The 23,482-nt window shown below is 39.6% G+C and overlaps 2 protein-coding genes and 1 long non-coding RNA gene across 3 annotated transcripts; 1 reads left to right on the top strand and 2 right to left on the bottom strand.

Moving 5' to 3' along the window:
* Positions 1 to 892: 892 nt before the first annotated feature.
* On the bottom strand, positions 893 to 3,815 carry LOC147762055 (uncharacterized). Its single transcript, XR_015333735.1, has 3 exons — positions 3,694 to 3,815; positions 3,072 to 3,192; positions 893 to 2,176 (listed from the first exon to the last, which is right to left on the bottom strand). It is a non-coding gene; the product is annotated as an uncharacterized LOC147762055 (long non-coding RNA).
* A 4,153-nt stretch (positions 3,816 to 7,968) lies between these two features.
* LOC106167998 (actin, cytoplasmic) lies at positions 7,969 to 12,778 on the bottom strand. The gene is made up of 2 exons (XM_013546913.2): positions 12,544 to 12,778; positions 7,969 to 9,437 (listed from the first exon to the last, which is right to left on the bottom strand). The coding sequence occupies exons 1-2, from the start codon at positions 12,667 to 12,669 to the stop codon at positions 8,433 to 8,435; spliced, it is 1,131 nt and encodes a 376-aa protein (XP_013402367.1). The 5' UTR covers positions 12,670 to 12,778; the 3' UTR covers positions 7,969 to 8,432.
* Positions 12,779 to 18,431: 5,653 nt separating this feature from the next.
* LOC147762054 (toll-like receptor 4) lies at positions 18,432 to 20,368 on the top strand. Its single transcript, XM_087010589.1, has one exon. The coding sequence runs from the start codon at positions 18,432 to 18,434 to the stop codon at positions 19,668 to 19,670; it is 1,239 nt and encodes a 412-aa protein (XP_086866715.1). The 3' UTR covers positions 19,671 to 20,368.
* Positions 20,369 to 23,482: the final 3,114 nt, after the last annotated feature.

Below are 23,482 nucleotides of genomic sequence, written 5' to 3'. Positions count from 1 at the left end.
ATCTCATACTACTTTTCAGCCTTTCCCAATGCCTTTTCAGTTGCACTGATGTCAGGGGGTGATGTAAATCTTAGCTTAAAACAACTGGATCAATCAAAACTCCATTTAGAGGTCAGCTAGCTGTTTTCAGGTGCGTTATTTTTCTTTTCGTTCTTTGGGTCAACTTGTAGAATCTTATTTTTACTAATTATTATTATTATTATTATTATTCAAAATTTAATCTTCTCACTCCAGTGATAAGAGGCTAGCACGAGGGCCCGTGAGATTATGGCAAAGTTGACTTGATGTTTGTGAAGATGATTTCTATGATATGTAATCACTTGCTACCCTCTACCAGGGCGACAGATTGATTTTTCACAAGTTATCCACAGATATGTCTATAGATAAACAGACGGTCATTTGATTCTCTTTTTTTTTTTTTTTAATTTGCTTGCTATAGCCCCTAGGTTCATCTCGGCAATTGCAGGTTGATTGGCTACAGAATTTGCAAAATGTACTATACATGTACGTCTATTTCTTGTCTTCCACAAACCGCTGAAAAGCATTCAGGTATAATGGTTCACAGATATACTGTTAGATTTATTATATTCTTACAAATGAAGCTTACCAAAACGTCTTATCTGTTTGATAAGCGACAGAAACTCTAGCTTTATTAAAGATTCGCTTTGCCCTGGGCATGGGGTCGCTTAGGGCACAAAACCACCAAAAAATGGTTTCTAATTTTCATTTTATTTAAATTCACTTAATCATATGAAAAATCAACAGCCAACATAAAACTTGCATTCCAACATTTTATCAGGTCCAAGTTCTGAAGTTGTATATGGCACTGTACAAGATAAGGTCCTTTTGTCATTGTTTTTTTTTATTTACAGCTTTATTTATTTAAATTCAAAATCATAATAAACTGGTATTTCTATGCTCCCCATTCTCATCCACATCCAACACAATTCTTTTTTTCTGTCAGTAAATCCTATTTTGATGACATCAAGGAGTTACATCTGATGTCAGGTGGGGCGACTCCATTCCAAATAAAGAGGTGTTATTGTGTGGCCATTCCATTCCATTAGAGGGGTGATAGGTGGGGCAAGTCCTTTGAATAAAAGGGGTGACGGGCGGGGCAAGTCCATTGAATAAAAGGGGTGACGGGTGGGGCAAGTCCATTGAATAAAAGGGGTGACGGGTGGGGCGAGTCCATTGAATAAAAGGGGTGACGGGTGGGGCAAGTCCATTGAATAAAAGGGGTGACGGGTGGGGCGAGTCCATTGCATTAGAAGGGGTGACGGGTGGGGCGAGTTTAATGCTAAAAGGGGTGACAGGTGGGGCGTGTTTATTGCATAAAGGGGTGACAGGTGGGGCGAGTCCATTGTATGAAAGGGTGACAGGTGGGGCGATTCCATTGCAATAGAGGGGTGACAGGTGGGGCGATTCCATTGCATTAGAGGGCTGACAGGTGGGGCGAGTTTATTACATAAAGGGGTGACAGGTGGGGCGAGAATTGAAATTAGCTGCAGAGAACAAAAACTGAAATTGTACCGTTTTACTCTCAGAAATCAAATTTTTGGCCAGTTAAAATCAGAATCATCCCACCTTTTCATTATTATATATAATATTTCAAAAATCAAATAAAGTATTTATACTAAAAATAGGCCGCCGAATTGAAGCAATTCACGATAGCAAAAGCCAAAACCCGTCAAAATGGGACCCTCTCTATATAAGAAAATATTATATCCAAATAATTTTTTAAAAAGCAAGATTGTAAATTTATATAAATTTGAACTATAAGAAATGTTGGTTGTTGGAAACCATTTTACTTCAGTGCGCTAAAACAGCTTGGAGGGATTATTTAGAAAATACTGGTCATTTTACAACTATTTAAAATTTAGGTACCACAGAAAACCGTCAACCACAGAAACATTAATTGGCATTATTTACCGTTCAGATTTAATTTGAAAGTCCTCAAACACTAAAAATAACAGATTTTCCATTATGATTACTACTATCCTTTTCATAATAATTTCATAACATAGTGAAAAATAAAAAGCCAAAAAATTACAAAAGTTTTATTGAGTTTTCATATAATAGATATACAAAGGAGCGTGGGTTCCTGTGTGTGAAACAAAGGCTAGACTTCATAGGTTGCTTTCAGGCGGATGCTGTGCAGAATTTCTTTCAGCTCCTGAAAAGATAAAACAATGCTTACAACTTGAACTAAACAGACAGGCTCTGTACATTCTTATAATGCATGTAATATCACAGGGCAGAGGGTACATATAAATGGAATGGCGTGCACGTTTATTAACTAGTCTCAAGTTCAGGTTCAGCTAGCGTAAAACCAAAATTATGATCTGGAATTAGTTAATGATATAAATATTTGAGGCCTCTTGTTAAAAAAGTAACACTGATAGCACAACCCGTTTCATTTGCAGGGTGGTCGAGGTTATTGCTACGACCGTTAATATATTCCTCTTGATATTAACAGTTATAACACGTGTTGTAGTACATGTTGACCCATTTCAGAGAAAGAGATCATTTACAAATTCTCTCCCAAAATTGTGACAAATATATTGCACATATGTGATAATTTTACAGAGAATCCTGTAATGGATGGACAACACACGGCACAATGGAGACGACAGGCTGTGTAAAATATGTATCTGTCAATCATTGTGCAATGAGCACACGAAATCCTTGGATCAGAAGCTTCGAACTGTGCCAAGCATGGTAATACTTACATTTAAACACACGACATTTTAAATTAGGTCAAAATATTTAAAATTAATTGTCAAGGCCGGGGCACACAAAATGTTCTAACAGATGGTTCTAAAGTGGAGAGGATTTCAAGCAAACATAGGTTATCATCAAAAATCCGATGAATGCGCCGTTTATTCTGAACATTTGGAGTTCCAGTGCACTGTAAGCAATAATTTCTACCATTCTGAGTGACATACTAGTAACAATGAGAATATAGTATAAGAATCCATGTCATATATATTTGCCGTAACTATTTTTCTCATTCTTTTGCGCCTTTAGTATTTAATGGCTGTGGTTGATGAAGAAAAAGTGATACTCACAAATATACATTTGCTTCCACGCCTTATAAAAGCTCGACCTTCTGACTGCACCACACATACTGTTGCGTCTACACCCGACTCTGTCTAACTGCCAAGTGAGCATTCGGGAAGACAGCTCGCGCTACGATGAACAACTTGTTGTTATGCAAATAACATCAGGTATAGCTCATTTCAGGTGAGAGGTTGTTCAGGGGCGGATTTAGGCCGTCTTCTGGGTCTTCCGGAAGACGGTCAGATTTTAAAGTTTACAATGACGGGTATCTAATATTTTCTGTCGGAAGACGGTCAAAAATGGAGGATGGATTAACAAAAATAATTTGGAAGACTGTCAGAAAATATCTCTGGATCCGCCCCTGTTGTTACTGAAATTGTTAACGAATGTTCAATAAACCCGGTGGTGATACCTTCATATGCTCTAAGTCGTGCAAATATTCGATGTCACATACGATACTCTACAAGTCCGTTTTTGCTCAGTTAGGGAAATGTTTTACTGCGCCTACTATGCTACACATGTAGCCCGTAACAGGAATGGGAGTCTGCTATGAACCGTAGTCCGTTCCCCATTTCTTTGTACCGGTGACAGTCGTCCATAAAATACTTCATTACGTCAATTAACCCTTACCTGTACTAATCATATGAGTGCCCGGGCTTCCATTCCTAGGACTTCCATTCCTGTTACACCTGTTTCCCCAATGTGAAAATTATTCTGAAATAGCAGCATTGTGTGTCTTTCTTTACACATACACATACACATACACACACACACGCGCACAAAATCGATGAGGTCTTCTGCCATGCTACGATACATTTTGCTCAGTTAGAGGAAATGGCCTGCTGACTAAAATTTTTAATTTAAAAATTGTCAGCATCAAGCCCACGTACGCCATTCATGGAATCAGAAGTTAGGTTTATAACTCGAGAAAAGACACGAGACGTCAATGGTGCATGAATCATACCATTTTGAATTTCTCATATATATATAGATTTTCAACGGATCTTTCATGTGGCCAGGCCCTTGATGAAATGTCAAGGTTCATATGAATAATATGAATAAGTACATGCAACTTGTAAGGACCGAATACAGTTTGGTGGGTTCTAGTATGACTACTGAAAAACACGTTTGGTCTCTTTATTTATTTTGTCGACTTACTTATTTACCAATTAGACTATTAACAGGGGCGGATCCAGGATTATTTGAAGGGGGGGGGGTCCGGAACGACAGATCTCGGATGTGAAGCCGACCATCGCCCACTTGGTGTGGGGTTTGTGGCCTGCTCAATAGTTTTTTTTTGGTTTTCTGGGGAGCAAACAGTGCCCTTGGTACGGTTTAGAACTATAATTTAGCTAGTCAAAATTCCAATTTCAAGAGGGGAATATTGGTGTGATATATATTTTTCAGAAACAGAAGAGGGGGTCAGGACCAGAGGAGGACCCAGGATTATTTGAAGGTGGGGGGGGGGGGGAAGCAAAGCCGACCTTCACTCCAACCCCCACCCCGGTTGACGTTTACTTACCGGTGTGGTATTTTAGACGGCGAACTGTGCCATCTGGTACGGTTTAGTACTATAGATCAGCTAGTGAAAATTCTAATTCAAAGAGGAAAATATTATCGTTATTTTTTTTTCAGAAACCGAAGGGGTTCAGGACTACTGGCCCGCCTTTAAATCCGCCACTGGTCAGGACCCCCCTGACTCCCCCCCTTTAAATCCGCCACTGGTCAGGACCCCCCTGACACCCTCCTTTAAATCCGCCACTGGTCAAGACCCCCCTGACTCCCCCCCTTTAAATCCGCCACTGGTCAGGACCCCCCTGACCCCCTCCTTTAAATCCGCCACTGGTCAAGACCCCCCTGACTCCCCCCCTTTAAATCCGCCACTGGTCAGGACCCCCCTGACCCCCTCCTTTAAATCCGCCACTGGTCAAGACCCCCCTGACTCCCCCCCTTTAAATCCGCCACTGGTCAGGACCCCCCTGACCCCCTCCTTTAAATCCGCCACTGGTCAAGACCCCCCTGACTCCCCCCCTTTAAATCCGCCACTGGTCAGGACCCCCCTGACCCCCTCCTTTAAATCCGCCACTGGTCAAGACCCCCCTGACTCCCCCCCTTTAAATCCGCTACTGGTCAGGACCCCCCTGACCCCCTCCTTTAAATCCGCCACTGGTCAAGACCCCCCTGACTCCCCCCCTTTAAATCCGCCACTGGTCAAGACCCCCCTGACTCCCCCCCTTTAAATCCGCCACTGGTCAGGACCCCCCTGACCCCCCCTTTAAATCCGCCACTGAAAGTTTATCTTCACATCACCACATCATAAAAGAATGATAACTTAATCTTGAGTGCGTACGACGTCATACATATGCGCACACGTATGCTTTTACAATGCATATTTCCCTTCATCTGTACCTATTTATAGTTTCACTTTTTCCTGTTTATTTTGTTATTTCCGCTGCGGAAATTAGCCTAGATAAATATTTATACATTAGTTGAACCATTTTAAACACAATTTTCACAAAAACCATAAAATTCATATTATCAGTGTTAACTAAATGGGGCCAATATTCAATGTGGACGTCTCTCAAGCAAAAGTAGGTTTAAAATCATTTGATTGCATTAGCTGCACCTGATGTGTTTTGTATCTTCTCTGTCACAATCAGCATTCCAAATCATTTCAAAGGTTTGGCGCATTAAATAAAAAGGAAAGTTTTTCAAAGTCATAAACACTATACTTATTTATCGCCTTGCCTGCTACAATGAACAACCTTTTTTAAAGAAGAAGAGTACTTTTTACAGGGCATTAAATGCTTATACAAATTCAAAATATAGACAAATTTTCAAAGCCATCTTTTTTTCTCCAAAGAAGATTTTCTTTCGTTTTTAACGTAAGTATGCACGATTTCTGATAACAACTTTTATTTTCATTTCCTTTATTGTTCAGCATCCCGTTAGGGCATCTTTTTTCCAAAGAAAAACATTGTATGCACGATTCCTGATAACAGTTTGCATTTTTATGTCCTTTACTGTTTGGCATTACGTAAGGGCATCCTTTTTTCTCCAAAGCAAAACACTTTTCTTTCGTTTTCTTATTAACGTAAGTATGCACAATTCCTGATAACAATGTGTATTTTTACTTCCTCTATTGTTTAGCATCCCGTTAAGTGACTCACTTTGATAAAATGTCAAGTGCAATGTCATGCAACTTACTGTAAACATTTATCATTTTTTTACTCTTCATCTTAAAAATGATCCATTTCTCATAAGATCATAGATACTATGACCTAATAATCGTGTTACCTTCAAAAACAATTTATAACGTTATTTAATTAATGTGATCCCATTTCAGCACTCAACATGTCAACGGGTGCCGAGGGGCATTTTTATATTACCACGGCTTTCGAACATAATTCACATTTGTTATAATTGTATAGCATCTCTACCTGAAATGGGTTTCACCTCAGGGGACTAAAAAAGCAAGTCTTGGTAATTACTCTTGGTACTTTATTTTTGATAAAAATGTAGATCACATATTAGAAATGGGAACAAGTGTAGCCAAGTGTGTCGGTTTATGTCCACCTGGCTACCTTAGGGCGCATTCCCATTGATTTTAGATCGATCTATCCCCTTGGGGTGTCTCACTAGATTACTGTCAGATAATCCGGCTTAAATGTCCATCCAGCCTACTACAAGCTGTAAGGGGGTAATTAACTTTCGTGCCCGCTCGGCTGACAGCTATTTAGCGTGAACCCCCATAGAGTTAGGTCGATCTAGTTGGATAGATCTAATCCCTGGGAATGGGGTCTAAGAGTAACTTAGAAGAAGGGCTTCATTGGGTAAGAATGTGGCTATTTCTCTGAGCACTTCTCTTTGGCTGGTTCGAAAAATGAGTATAAAAGGGTTTAATTAGCAGGGCCCAGGAAGAAAGGGCCATAAAGAAATAACATTATTTAAGAATTACTTTTAAAAATCCGCCGAGAAGAAAAGGATCACGGGTCATCACTGCTCAAATTATATTCTCTTAGTAATTTTGTTCAATAAACTGTATTTGAGAATTTTTCTTAATTTCTATGTCAAATAGCAATAGCAGTTGGTCGGATTAAAAAGGGAAATAACTCCTATACGAATATTACTTATCTGTACACATATAATAAACCACAAACACATACATGTACTATAAATGACAGAGGACTAATATTGCGATAGCGATGTCTTAACAATGCAGGCCCCGTTTCACAAAGAACCTTTTTAAAATCCTTAGTTGATTAGGACGTGTGCGTGTGTCCAAGAGAGTGTTCTAACACTGCTTCTGATAGGATACGGTGCAGGGGCGGATCCAGGATTATTTGAAGGGGGTCTGCGGATGCGAGACCGACCCTCCCCCCCCCCAAACCCCCACTGAAGGACCCCAAGATTTTGGTATTTAAGAGGGCGAATGGTGCCATTTGGTACGGTTTAGAACTACATGTGTATGATTCAGCTTGCCAAAATTTTAATTTCAAGAGGGGACCAGAAATCGAAGTAAGGGGGGGGTTCTGACCCCCCCCCCCCCCACCCCCCCGTCGAAATCCGCACCTGAGATGCATGCATGTTACCTTGGTAATAAGGATGTTACCCAGTGAATTGTCTTACGTTTTTTTTCATGAAACTGGGACTATGCCTTCAGTGAAGGGAGGGCAGAGAAAGTAACAGTAAGCTTGTGTGACTTGGAAAAGAAAAAAACTCCTAACTGCGTGCAACATTTAGGGAAAATAGTGCTGCTTTTAAGTAAGAGTGGTAATACAGAGAGAGAGAGAGAGAGAGAGAGAGAGAGAGAGAGAGAGAGAGAGAGAGAGAGAGAGAGAGAGAGAGAGAGAGAGAGAGAGAGCTTGCTAATCATAATAAATTATTAAACGCATTAAAACAGAATAGATTATTAAACATTTCAAAATTTTATTACTTTGTTCCCTTAAGAAAACAATTAACTTTATTTTACAACAACATACGAACACATTCTATGTGTAATAAAAACTGTCTTTATAAAGTAAAAACATCTCTGTCCGTTTATTTTAAAAATGCAAATTATCTTTCTACTTTTTTTCTAAAGCAAAGTGTTTTTAAGCTATCTCTCTGGCAAGATTGCATTGGACGACCCTGGCTGCGTCTACGATCAGTCCTTTCTAAGCTTCGGTTAAAAAAATAAAAATCACAGAAAACTTCAAACAACCTCTCTCATATGGCAACAAGAAAACATGGCTCGTTAGCTCAAGCATTGTCTCAATGATATGGTTTTGATCACCTCTATTCTATGTGTCTCTTTGGGTTAGCTAAAACGAGGCATGGGGGGTCATTCCGTCTTTTGAATGAATTCTAGCGGTTCAGGGTTTCACGGTTTAGAAGCACTTGCGGTGGACGATGCTGGGTCCGGACTCGTCGTATTCCTGTTTGCTGATCCACATCTGTTGGAAGGTGGACAAAGAAGCCAAGATGGAGCCTCCGATCCATACGGAGTATTTCCTCTCTGGTGGAGCGATGATCTTGATCTTCATGGTCGGTGGGGCCAGTGCGCAGATTTCCTTCTGCATGCGGTCGGCAATGCCCGGGTACATAGTGCTGCCTCCAGACAGCACGGTGTTGGCGTACAAGTCTTTACGGATATCCACGTCACACTTCATGATGGAGTTGTAGACGGTCTCGTGCACGCCGGCCGACTCCATGCCAAGGAACGAAGGCTGGAACATGGCCTCCGGGCACCTGAACCGCTCGTTGCCGATGGTGATGACCTGTCCGTCGGGCAGCTCGTAGCTCTTCTCCAGGGAGCTGGAGGAAGCGGCCGTCTGCATCTCCTGCTCGAAGTCCAAGGCGACGTAGCACAGTTTTTCCTTGATATCACGGACGATTTCTCTCTCGGCTGTGGTGGTGAAGGAGTAGCCACGCTCGGTGAGGATCTTCATGAGGTAATCTGTGAGATCACGACCAGCCAGGTCCAAACGGAGGATGGCGTGGGGAAGGGCGTAACCCTCGTAGATGGGTACTGTGTGGGTGACACCATCGCCGGAGTCGAGCACAATACCGGTGGTACGACCAGAGGCGTACAGAGACAGCACGGCCTGGATGGCGACGTACATGGCTGGAGCATTGAAGGTCTCAAACATGATCTGGGTCATCTTTTCCCTGTTGGCCTTAGGGTTCAGTGGAGCCTCTGTCAGCAGGACTGGGTGCTCCTCGGGGGCCACACGCAGCTCGTTGTAGAAGGTGTGATGCCAGATCTTTTCCATATCGTCCCAGTTGGTGACGATGCCGTGTTCAATGGGGTACTTCAGGGTGAGGATACCTCTCTTGCTCTGGGCCTCATCGCCGACGTAGCTGTCCTTCTGACCCATACCAACCATCACACCCTGAAACAGATGAACCAAAATTTATAACTATGATCATATTTTAATTTAATATTTAAATGTCCGTCTGTTTAATATCCTGCTAAGAGGAAGAATAAGCAAGTAAACAAACATTGTACGTTAATATAAAAACCACGAGAAAAAACGTCTATCATAAGGCTGAATATTTCAGGAAAAAAATTTTTTCAATATTAAAAATCTGACACCTTTGTCAACCTTAAATTTCATTTGCCAGATCAACTATTTTTTCACAACGGTGCGTTAAATAAAAAAAAGGATAGTTTTTCAAACTCATAAAGAGAATACCAATTTATTGCCTTGCCTGCGACAATGAACAACTTTTTCTTAAAGAAAAAGAAAACTTTTTACCGGGAACGAAATGTTTATACAAATTCAAAATATAGACGAATTTACAAAGCCATCTTTTTTTCTCAAAAAAAAAATATATATTTTTTTTTTCTTTCGTTTTTTCGTAAGTATGCACGATTCCTGATAACAATTTTTATTTCCATTTTCTTTATTGTTTAGCATCCCGTAAGGGCCTTTCTTCTCCAGAGAAAAACGTTTTCTTTTTAACTTAAGTATACACGATTCCTGACAAGGGTATCTTTTTCTCCAAAGAAAACGTGTTCTCTTTCGTTTTCTTTTTAGCGTAAGTATGCACAATTCCTGATAACAATGTGTATTTTTACTTCCTCTATTGTTTAGCATCCCGTTAAGTGACTCACTTTGATAAAATGTCAAGTGCAATGTCATACAACTTACTGTAAACACTTATCTTTTTTTACTCTTCATCTTAAAAATGATTCATTTTTGATAAGGTCATAGATACTATGACCTAATAAGGGTATTACTTTCAAAAAAGAAAAAAATAATAACATTATTTTATTAATGTGATCCGTATTCAGCACTCAATACACTAAACGGGTGCCGAGGGGCATTTTTATATTACCACGGCTTTCGAACATAATTCACATTTGTTATAATTGCATAGCATCTCTGCCTGAAATGGGTTTCACCTCAGATGACTCTAGTTGTTTTTCAAACTCGGACCATTTTCAAATTTGCATGCTTGTGTCTATTAAGCGGCTTGACAAGATGGGGGCGGTGCGGTTCAGCTAACCTTTATGGGCAGAGAGAGAGAGAGAGGGAGACAGAGAGAGAGAGAGAGAGAGAGAGAGCGAGAGAGGGGGAGGGAGAGAGAGAGCTAACGAGAGCGCGCGGGCACGTGTGTGTGTGTGTGTGTGTGTGAAAGAGAGCGTCCCTAAAGCCCCGAGCCCCCTGACAGCTGGTCGGAGTGCAGTGTCTGCGACAGTCAATGGCTGTCATTTCAGTGCCCACCCTCTTAACCGCTATCCCATCCACCAAGCGACGAGTTGTACACACATCACTCCACTAACACAGCAGTTCATTATGTATGCTCCTAGCTCTTATAACTAAATGCCTTCCGTCTGTGTCATAATACCGCCATGCGGGGCCACTAACGGACAGAAGTTACATGCGACAACTGGTTTTATACATGTTAATTTAGAACAAAAGCAATACAACATTTAGCAACGTTAATCTGAAGGTTAAAAACAATGGTTCAGTGGACCTAGCGCGCATATGGCAAACCTAGCTTTAATATGCCGCCAGGGATTATATTGTAGAGGTTAGGGGCATGTCGCTTGTCGGATAATGTGCTCATCATTGTCAACAACAAGCCTACTACTGCAGGATATTCCCATAAAAGGCAAACCGAGCAAAATAGGTCACAGGTTTGTAAAAGACCAACCGGCACATTGTACTGATGTCGCTAAAGGTCGCGTTAACTAGAGGATTTGACGCATGGCGCATATACTGCTAACCTTTAAGTGACTCGGCATGTAATGTTCTCATGGACATAGAATGATGGGATCTTGTTATTATTTTTTTACATTGTGTACATGCTGCAAAATTGTTTCTGAGAGAGGGGAAAGTTACTGTGCGCCTACCACCCCTCTCTCTCTCTCCCCCAGTGTGTGTGTGTGTGTGTGTCTGTGTGTGTGTGTGTGTGTGTGTGTGTGAGAGAGAGAGAGAGAGAGAGAGAGGGAGAGAGAGAGACAGAGAGAAAGAGAGGATTTCTATTATCTATTACACAAACGTGCAATAAAAGCAGCGAGTGGCACAATGCGTGTGATTTGAACTATTTTCTCAGTTTAAGTCTCTATAAATTGGATGACATTTTATATCAAGGCACGTCTCAATAAATATTTCCCGTCACTCTGTTACATTCGATAGTATGTGCCTCTTGTGTATTCAAATCTCCACAACAACAAACAGTTTACTGAGCAAACGACCCCCCTCCCCCCCCTCCGCCCCCCCCCCCCCCCCCCCCCCCCCCCCGGCAAAGCTGTGGAAGGCGGGGCCTCCCCCCCGGCAAAGCTGTGGAAGGCGGGGCCTGACTAAAAAGGGGGCGTTGTCGATTTGCACCGCCTTGTTGATACTGGAAACCATCAATGAATCTGTTAATATCTATTAATAAATATACCCAGGTAGCAGTTATTGTAGTTGATCATACTGAGTGTAATGACTATTTCAATGGTATAGTTGCCGTTAATAATGCTTCATTTCTGTCAGTAAATGTCAGCATCTGCAGACGATTTCACTTAATTCATATGCAGTAATATATTAATTAATGTATATGCTGTGATTCATAATTCATAATCGAGTGACTAGTCATCCTTATTAATCTAGTGAGGTAGCCATTCAAGGACCGATATATTCAGTGTTTGATGAAGAATGTTATGATGAAGAATGTTGAATCTTATTTGATTGCTAGTATTAATACAGGTTGATAGATCTTGGATTAAAAGGTCAATAATAATAATAATAATAATAATAATAATAATTATTATTATTATTATTATTATTATTATTGAATCGTTCTTTCTTTAGGCCGAATTCCTACTTAATCATTATTTATAAAGATAAATGTTTTCTAAAACTATCTACTCTGTCTGCAACCATGATGATAATACACAACGTGGCCGGCCAATTTTTTACATAGCACAGGTGGCTCTCACCGTTATACTTAATGATTACTACTTAAAGGGATAAATTCAATCCCAGAGACGATCCGGTCACCCACCTGATGTCTTGGGCGTCCAACGATGGACGGGAACACCGCTCGTGGTGCGTCGTCCCCAGCAAAACCGGCCTTACACATGCCAGAGCCATTGTCAATGACCAGCGCGGCGACGTCCTCGTCACACATTGTGAAGGGAGAGTGTTATCGGAGTTAAAAAATAACTGAAGCTTAAAAAGCACCTCTGTACAGTAGGGATCGGTTGCAAATAGTGAGGATGCCAGTGGCCTGCTTATTGAAATAGCCTGTCACGCCCAGAAAGGCAGCTTTCTTCATTGCCTTATATGGTTATAGCCTAAATAGGCTGCAGAGCCCCATCTTCCCATAGTAACCTCGTCGACAAGCAGCTGCACATGACACAGCTCGCCTTACCACATTTGCGTGCACAAAATTGGTGCATTTATACCAGGCATGTAAATGATATTTGACAAAGAAAGATGACAATGGCAATAAAAGGTCCTTTATATAGTGAATTCACGTGTAGAATGAAGGTATTTAAAAAAAAAAGCATCGGCCAGTCTTAAAGCTTCTTCAGTCGTCTTGAATTATGGGTACTACCATCTAATCTTATCATAGCACACTGGAGTGATGTGTATTACAGCAAGAAATGTCACGGATCGCCTTGTTGCTTTATGTTGATATTTATATCTTTTAATGTCGTCGAAATGTTTTCCGCCCATACAAGTCAGCGGAGTAACATTGCGTTGAGCTCTGTGGAGGGCAATAAAATCGACATAGATTTTCTTCCTACATGACTAACAGCCGAAGCTGCTGTTGAATAATTCATAGCCACTAGAATCACAGGTTGATCCAATTCACAGCCTGTCACCACTTTCCCAGGTTAATACAGAGAAAAGGAAGCCCCTTAAAATAACCCCGAGCTCGTCTAATGGGTCGCCTCACTGAAACGCGGAAGGTCCCAAAGAAATACGGTAGACTTCCTTAACGAGACATGCAGTGTCCATGCCTTTCCTATTTTGTGTATTTGTTGCTTACAAGCGAGAAAATGCGTTACACATGACGATAGATAGCTTAATAGCACAGCACGTGGAAATATGCTATTTATTTGTTCTTAATTTAGGAGCCTGAACGCTGCGTGGTGTATGCTTTAAGTGCTGTTTTCGGATACATTTAGCGGAGTTGTCTGAGAGAGAGAGAGAGAGAGAGAGAGAGAGAGAGAGAGAGAGAGAGAGAGAGAGAGGGAGGGGGGGAGGGGGAGGGGGGAAGAACAAGAGAGAGAGAGAGAGAGAGAGAGAGAGAGTGAGTGTGCAAGAGAGAAAAAGTGTGCGTTTGGAAGATATAGAAGGAGAGAGCGTGGGAGGGGTATTACAAGCGCGAAAGAGGCGGGAAAGGCTAGTGGGTGTAAATTCGAGGCACAGCAGTGGCGTGCACATCAAAGTCTTCATGACTGTGTGCGTGTATGTGCACGTGTGTGCGCAATCATGGAGACAGCTAAATTATCCTTATAACATTTTAAATTGACAATAAAATGTCATCCCGTGTCAAGGTCACTGAGAGACCTTATTCCGATGTAATGTTCGTGAATGATTATACTGAGCGTTGGAGAAATAACGGTGACTCCAAAGGGACAATTACTCTTCGTATGAGATATATATTTCACAATAAAAAATTGTGAACAACTCATAGAAATATAATATATTCTGTTTAACACAAAAACGGCAGTTATAGCTATTATTCTGATATCTGAGCTTGTCTTTAGACCACGTGACCTGCATTGATAGCTATACTATGTTATAATCTCTTAAGAAATTATAACAAAAAAAAAACTTTTTAGAGAAAAAAAGGGACTATCTTTGAATGTAAAATGGATTCATTAACCGTTGGTAAGTATGGGAAAATTGTTGTTTATCTCCAGGGAAATTCATTTTTTGGCCAAAATGAAGAGTTATTATCCCTTTAACATCACCCTGTAAACCAAATAAGCATCAACTTCCTGGATATTTCTTTTTTATTCTTTGTTCTTATTCAATTGATTTGACAATATTAAACATAAAAAAGCAACAAGTGTAAAGAACAGTTATTTTTTTCTTGATGTTGTCAACAGTAGCCTTCGTTAGCAATACTCTAAAAACCTCCCATTAAAATGCTTTAATTCCCTTTTATTGTTCACCAAAGGTCGTCTATGACGCTCCAGGTCATGTGGTCGTGCAAACTCAATTTCGGCGTCCTTTAAAAAAAAAAATAATAAATAAAATAAAATATAATAAAATAAAATAAAATGCCTTTGTATTTCTTTTGAAATACTTATTGTATGCATTATAAGAAGAAAATCACATTTCGCGTGAACGTGACGGTTCTACGTTATAGTCATCATAGTAGTGTTGGCTTATACAGGTGAACAGGGAACTCGAGTAGCTATATTAAAAATTTGGAATAAACCCACCCACTTCAGTTCCGTAGACAGCAATTTCAAAAGGGGGTTCGTTTTCTGAAAAAGCGGACTTTTTACCATGAAACCTTTGTGTACCCAGGTAAAATTTTACCAAGAGGGGACCTTTTTTCCGACAAAAGAGGTGTTCTTTCAAACCCCCAAACCTCCCCTCTGGCTACGGACCTGCATTTACAGGTTCATGTAGACAGTAAATTTCTTTTTAAATCGGTGTGTTGTGATTGCCTAAAGAATTCCGAGTAAGGAGTCGAGCTGAAATATTTTGGATGTGTTGGGGTTGCTCTGTTCTTACTAAGCTGCGACCATAGAGCAAGAGGCTGCAGCATTCAAGCCTTGAAGTTACTAAGGCATGGATGACATGTGGCGGCGGCATAAGGGTGCTTTCCCAGAGATTTACATCGATCTAAAGATTAAAATTTACATCGACCTAACTCCCTGGGGGTTCACGCTAAATTGCAGTCAGCCGAGCGGACACCATAGTTAATTACCCCCTTACAGCTTTTAGTAGGCGGGACAGACGCTTAAGCCGGCCAAGCTGACAGTAATCTAGTGATACTCCCCACAGGGATAGATCGATATAAAAATCTATGGAAATGGGGTGCTAGATTGGTGCGCAGACTGCTAATGTTTCTGATATGATATATGCACGTTTTTTACATTGGCTATTCCTTTATCCGTGGTTAAGGTACAAATGTAGTATCAAAGTAAACCTTCTATTATTAAATTCAAGAGGTTGAGTTCGGTTATTACGTGTATTACTATAGCACAATAAATTCGAGTACTTAAAATAATTTTAAAAAAACAATCAAAAATAGTCTAGGCTCTATTTCTAAAGTGATAATGGCTAGAGTACACTCAGATAAATCGCTTATATTTAGCTGATCACCCAGTGATTAAGCTGAGATTGTCTTAGAATATATTAACAAACAAGAAGAGCAAATAAGTTACATGCATAAAAAATCAAGAGGAAATACTTCCTAAAAGTGAAAGTTATTAATGTAACCTTCACAAAAACACGATTTTGACCTTGATGACGTAAACATGCATTATAAGGAACAAGCGTTATATAGGATAATGATATACAATAAATAACTGTTAAAATAAGCTTTATATTGATATGCAACGTGTTGGTATATTTCGTTAAGTTAAGAAGATGGTGACGCCTGACACCTCCTTGACTCAACCTTTAACTGGCTGACGTTTATTACATTTCTGAAAACGGATTTAGTTATCTTGTTCGTGGCTGGTACCACCATGGCACTGTATGGTTCCATGGTACCACTGAATAGTGAATATCGCTGCCGTAGTCGTGTCCTGCTGGAGAAACATTTACATGTAAGTGAATGCGAAAAAATTGTTTATCTTATCGGGAGAGAACCACCCCGAGCTTCAGAGATAACTTGAAACAAACCTCTACACCAAAGCAACCCTTGCCGTTTCAAGTGCGGAAGTTTGTTTCAAGTTAAAACTCAGGGTAGAAAGAACATTTGGCAATAGTAATGTGGGCGGAAATTCAGTTGAATCCAAAACACAGCGCGTCCAATTTCATAGTATACCCCTGCTGTCACATGATAAAAGAGGATAGGAAATGGAAGTTACTTTAAAAGCATTTGTAGCACTAAACTGAGAATCATTTTCGCTCCCAACAAAACAGTTTTGGACAGTTTGTGAGAAAATCGACTGAGGTAAGTCTTATTTATATATTTTTGGCTTGAATATTTCATTTGGAATTACTGATCAAACCAGTTGTTAAGTTACGACAGGAAGAACAACTCGCTCTTTTTCATATATCCTTCATAGAAGAACGATAAGTTTTTGTTGATTTTCTCTCTCCCTTTTGATTTTTGGCAAACGTAGCTCTGTTGTGCTGCATTTAAATCTACTAAAACATTATTTGAAAATATTACTTCTGATATATTATCTAGAAATTAAAGCAAAAGTGGAAAACGTAAAACGTTTACTTAGGCATGTTTGTTTCACTTTCAGTATAACAATGACTAGACTCAGTCTTCACACGAGATACTTACTCATACGCACATGTATTTTGGTTTCCCTTTGGGCGGCCATGTTGTCCACGACAGCAATTGCAACCCACAAGTGTGTCATCCACGTGGAGTATGGACCAAAAAACGATACACTTGTGAACTGCAGGCAACGACATCTACGAGCGATTCCAGTCGATCTCCCGATAACAGCAACTACTGCTGATTTCTCATATAATGATTTCAGGCTCATACATGATAAACAGTTTCAGTTCCTGTCGAAGCTGAGAAGCTTGCTACTTCAATCGTGCAATATATCATACCTGAATAAGGACGCGTTTTACGGTCTCGACCTTCTGAAAATTTTGGATTTGAGCAGCAACCATCTACGACATCCACCTGAACAAATCTTTAAACCGCTGAAGTCTCTCAGGAGTATCAATCTGTCTTATAATAAAGATATTTTTGGATTGTCACTTACATCACCTCTCTTTGAAAATTTGCAACGGTTGAGCCACATTGATTTGAGGAATGTTGGGTTACAATGTATTGCGGAAGGTGTTTTTGACACAAATATTGAATTAAAAGAAGTTATTCTTTCAAACAACAAATTCCAGAATGTTCCAGAGGCTATTTTCTCCAGCCCAAGAATCAGGACCATCAGTCTTAAAATTAATCAGATACACACTATTCGCTTAAATATTTCAAAAAGCCCCTTTCGCAAAAAACTTGACCTGGATTTGTCTTACAATCGAATTTCTAATTTATGTAGAGCAGATTTACAACCACTGTCAGTGTTTGGCCAACTCAGTCTGGGTGTGGGACGGAACAAAATAACACAGATATGTGACAACACTTTTACAGATATATGGAATATCGGGGAACTATCTATTTCCTTTAATCCTCTTTGCAAAACTACACTGGTGCATTCTACTCATCCAGTCGGGCCAGTTAGCTGCAAAGCATTTCAGAATTTAACCTACAGTTTAAGGAAGAGTAGAATTTCTACCTTGAATGCGCGACGTATAGGCTTGTTCTTTCATAAACTAGATCCGATTTCATTCTTTCACCTTCAAAATGCATCTCTAAGAAAATTAGATATAGGAAAGAATCATTTAGGGGGTATGCAACCATTAACTTTTCAATTCTTGACCGATCTAACCGAGTTATATTTAGATCATTGTGAGATTCGACAGTCTCAGCTAGTAGCAGCTTTAAAGGCCCCCAGAAACAGTTTTAAAAAGATAGATTTAAGTTTTAATAATTTGAATACAGACATTCTTATTGATACACTAAACGCATTTCCATACCTAAAAGAGCTCCGTTTTATGAACAAGTGGTATTCTCGCTTTGCGTCGCTTGAGAAAATAAGTTATTACTTGAAGGATCATTCAAGAATAAGGATCTTGGAATATGGGCCTAGTAAACCACAGAAAATTCAAAAGTTTGTCTTTAAAAATTTGTCGTCCTTGGAACAGCTTACCCTCAAGGGATTCAATATGCTACAGAATACCGGCGTCAATTTGAAAAAGCTAAAATTTCAGGATTTACAACAAATACAGAGCTTAGACCTGTCCAGAAACAATGCATACTTACATTGTGATATACAGAGCGCAGATTACTTCAAAGGAATGCCAAATCTACAAACTTTACGAATGAATGACAACAAATTGTCACTTACAAATGTCTCTATACTCCTTGTTATGTTTCAATCCCTTCAGAATGTAACATATTTAGATTTAAGTGGTAACTTGTTATCGGAACTACCAGTGGGAATGTTTGACTCTATGGTGCGCCTTGGAAGTCTATCTCTGTCAAGAAACAAACTGCGGACTATTCCTAAGGGTCTATTCAGAAACTTGCATCAACTCCACACCTTGGCGCTCTTCTCTAATTTCATATCCAACATCCAAGATGGCGCCTTCGATGGTTTAGTATCGTTACGTGTACTTAAAATGGGTAATAATAAGTTTATTTGTGGTTGCAATATACGGCAGTTTCAGCAATATTTTCAGAGATTTGTCAAAAAGGACTCGAAAGAGTTTTGCTTTGGTACTACTACATCAAAGAGAATTCTAATCACTGAATTCAAACCTGACTGGTGGCAATGTGATAACAACACGACGAAGGTGGCGGTCAGTATCCTTGGGGTGGTACTATTCATGTGTTTTATAGCTGGTATTGCTTACTATGCAAGATGGGACATTAGATTCGCTTTGGTCGTCAGGTTCGGGTGGCAATGTTGTACTAAGAAACCACAAGATGCTGACGTCAACCTTGAGAAGATATTTGACGCGTTTGTATCTTATAGTTTACTGGATACGGCCTGGGTTGTTGCCGAGCTGATCCCAAATCTGGAAAATGACGAGCAGTTCAATTTTCGTCTTTGTATCCATGAGCGCAATTTCCTTCCCGGCAACTCTATTGTAGAAAGTGTTGAAGGAGCCATGGATTGCAGTTACAGTGTCATTTTCTGGATTACTCAAAACTTTCTGGAAAGCGATGATTGTGATTTTGAACTGAATTTGGCCAAGACCAAGCTCTCTGAAGGAAACATTCGCTCGGTTATTTTCATATTTGAAGAACGTTTTGATAAAACCCAACTACCGCAGCCAATGGGGATTATGATACGACATTGCCAATGTCTTTATTGGCCAGATCTGCGGCTGCGCAAAAGGGACATTTTCTGGAAAAGACTGAAGCTGGCCTTGTTGGATACCAGGCCAAAAGATAATTGATTGGTTGTTTTATGTGTCTGAACATGGTGCCTTTGTTTTATTTCCCTTCGTTCTTTTTTTATTTGAAAACTGTTGTTATGCCAAACTGCTGATGACTGCTACCGTGAATAAGGTGATGAGCGTTATATATTAGTAAAGGCAATCGATTAACTTTCGTTGCTGACCCACTTAGTAAAGTGCTCGTTACTTTTATACAATATATAACACTCGCCAATGATAATAAACTTATAATGTATGTGAGAAACTCATTGTAGATGAGGACATCTTTTGAGCATTTTTAACTTACACCTCTTGGTCTCATAGTGGAGCCTAGTAGTGACACTCATAACGATCCCCGAGTACATTACACTGTATATACTTCAAAAAAGATTCAATAACCTAGGGATATCTTCTTAGGGAGGTTTATCAAAATTAGCGAATAAATGAAAACAGCATTTATATGTCTTTGAGCTTGTATATCATCTGCAAAGGTTGTACATGTAATGCAAATTCTATATATACTGAGTACTGATGAAGTTGACGTTCTCAAGTTTCCTGGATTTAATGTACGCACTTATATAATAGTGTATCATTCTGCCCACATAATGTTTATATCATTTATCAACATTATTCAATGTTTATTATTAATATGCTTTATTTCTTTTTATTAATGGGACTTCCAATAAATGCGACCATCATCGGCCAAATTTCGAACATCACACTTGAGTTTGTTCCAATCTTTTAAATGACATATCCTATTTCTTACATCAGCTTAGATCAAGGAGACATAAATAGTGTATCATTCTGCCAAAGGGTGTTGATAGAGAAGTTACACAAAAGGGATGATCTTTATCACTGTGATAATTTGACCACCAAGCCTAATAACCAGAAAAAAGGGGGGTCAAAACAACTTCCGGTCGCCATGGACACGGCCGGCTCACTAAAACTTTGTCTATAATTAAATGTGTATATTCAGTGGCGGATTTAAAGGGGGGTCAGGGTGATTCCGATCACCCCCCCCCCTTTCGATTTCTGGTCCCCTTTTGAAATTAGAATTTTGACTAGCTGAATCATAGTTCAAAACCGTACCAATGGCACCATGCGATCTCTATAGTACCAAAAATTTTCAGGGCCCTTAAGCGGGCCCCGAAACCCACGCAAAGTTGGGGGGGGGGGGGGGGGCTTAGCATCCGCGGACCCCCCTTCAAATAATCCTGAATCCGCCCCTGTGTATTCTTTTTTTGTTACATTGCCGTCTGCGTTGTCGTCCAATCAGTTGGTTGAAATAAATAGAACCTACATGTACATGTAGATTAAGAAGTCGGCCAAATTTGAATTTCTTTGCAATAAGATAAAAAGATTTAATCAAAATGGACAATATATGTTGTCTTATACAGTTCGACAATTCTTAAGTTTGTGTCATCTTTATATGCATTTATTTGCATGTCCACGAGAGAGTCAGGCAAAAGTAGTAAAGTGGGTGAACACATCTTATTGAAATAAAGTGTGTTTAAGGTCCCTATGAAAGATATTAGAAGCTGCATGCAATATTTCGTAAATCAGAACCACGTTTGTGGAGATATAGAAGTGATAATTTAGTGCCATGGTAACAGAAATACAGCATATAATAATTGCTTTTACTCTTAGACTTCCTCTTTTGAATCTAGGACATACGAAACCGGATGTCCTAGTTAATACCATCATCACTTGAGCCAGCTGAGAAAGCGGACCTTAATTCTCCCGGAACAGCCATGAAATGTCTGAGTCACATTTTCACTTTGTGATGTTACTTTATTAGGATAATCATTTAAACATCAGTTTTGTATTCCGCAAAATCCTGACTTATAGCTGAAGTTGGATTTGAAATCATAGTACGAACTCTGTGTCGACACATCCTTGCTGCAATGAAATCTAACCCACGGGCAGCTGCTCTTAACCCCGGGGGGGGGGGGTTAGAGTTAAAAAAAAAACGTTTACTGTTTGAGGCTTTATTACCAGTTGATAGTTCTTTTTATTTTTTGCTATATAATTGTTTTGATGATGTTAAACATAAAAATGGAGCGAGTGGAAAGAAAAATTATTTTTCTTTATGTTCTTTTAAGTCAATGTCAGCAGTAGCCGTTGTTAGCATTAAGATAAGATAAGAGTTTATTTAGCCAATTATAAAAATCGGAAATCATTTCCTTTTGGAGCAATATACAGAGTAAAATAATAAAATAATACAATAAATAAATAAATTAAGAATTTAGTTTTGAGATCAAATTAAAATGCATCATTGCACTTGGATAAAAGCTGTTTAAAAAGCGTTTACTGCCTTTAAAAGTTAAAAGTCTACTGTTGCTTGGTAAAAACGTAAAAAGATATGATGCAGGATGGAAAGAGTATTTCATGGTGTTGACAATTCTTTTCTCCATTCTTTCTTTAAAAATATCATCCAGCTTGGGGAGATCCTGCACGATAATCCTGCTTGCAGTTTTTACAACGTTTGTTAATTTCTTCCTTTCCTCCCCAGGTGTTCCATTGCTAATAGTAATAGGAATCACCCCATTCTCTAGTAACCACGCATTGAAAGAAAATGGCCAAATTGTGACACGGAGGATAAAAGTACCAAATTTTGCATATGGTTAGCTTTGACATCATACTCAATAGAATTAAAAGCGCAGCCCTCTGAAATGGCATTTTATGGCCGTATATGTATGGAATGCTATAGAAGTATGTAGATAACTAAACTGATTTTTATTTAAAAAAATTGTCAGTGTTTTCCACATATATACGTTATTGGTAAAGGTACCTTTTGTAGTGATTCCAACAGAAAAAAGATACTTCTTGTAATGATTCCGACAGAAGAAAATGCTTCTTGTAAAATGATCGATTCCGACAGAAAAAACGTACAAAACGTTACACTGCATGAACAAAAAAGAGCGCTCAGAAGCTCTAGGGGCAACTTATTCAGCCTGGTTCAGGTACAACCAGTGGCGGATCTAGGGGGGGGGGGGCGGAGTCAGGTGGGTCCTGACCCCCCCCTTCAGTCTCTGAAAAAATCACACTAATTTTCCCCACTTATTTATGGAATTATAATTTGGACTAGCTGATTTATAGAACTTTCAAAACCGCACCAAATGGCTTCGTTCGTCCTCTAAAATGCCAAAAAATTTCGGGACCCTTCAGCGGGCCCCAAACCCCACGCCAACGAGGGGGGGGGGCGACAGGGCGGCTTCACATCTGCAACCCCCCCCCCTTCAAATATTCCTGGATCCACCCCTGTACAACTGCTGTATAATAATGCCCTGATTTGCATTCAAAGTCATTGAAAAGTACTTGAATAAGCGTGTCAAAAGCATTATAAACAAAGTCCTTGAGTTTGTTTAAATGAACGCTCTCAAAATAAAATGGATGTCAGTTAATTGTCGTTGTGTGTTTTGCCGTAGATTTTACATGTTTTATATGCATTGATTTTTAACAGAACTTTTAACAGTAAATGCTTAGTGTGACGGTTGAGAAATGAGATCACAATGAGTTTGATGTTCTCCATGTTGTGTAATATGGATGCTTTGGGATATGGAATTGGACATTCCCTTTGCCCCAGTTTTTTCTTATTTTTTCGACAACAACTGGAACTGAGGTTAAAGGGATAATAACTCTTCGTTTCGGCCAAAAAATGGATTTTTCTGGAGTAACAACAATTTCCCCATACTTACCAATGGTTAATCAATCCATCTTTACATTCAAAGTTAGTCCCTGGTTTTTTTCTTAAGAGATTTTAACAGAGTATAGCCATCAATGGAGAACACGTGGTCTAATGACAAGCTCAGATATCAGAATAATAGCTATAA

The sequence above is a fragment of the Lingula anatina genome, chromosome 4 (genome assembly GCF_051362555.1).
Source record: "Lingula anatina isolate TDL-2025a chromosome 4, LinAna3.0, whole genome shotgun sequence".
Lineage (NCBI taxonomy): Eukaryota > Metazoa > Brachiopoda > Lingulata > Lingulida > Lingulidae > Lingula > Lingula anatina.
Note: the sequence above shows the minus strand (reverse complement) of the source record. Positions and strands in the feature narration are given on the sequence as shown.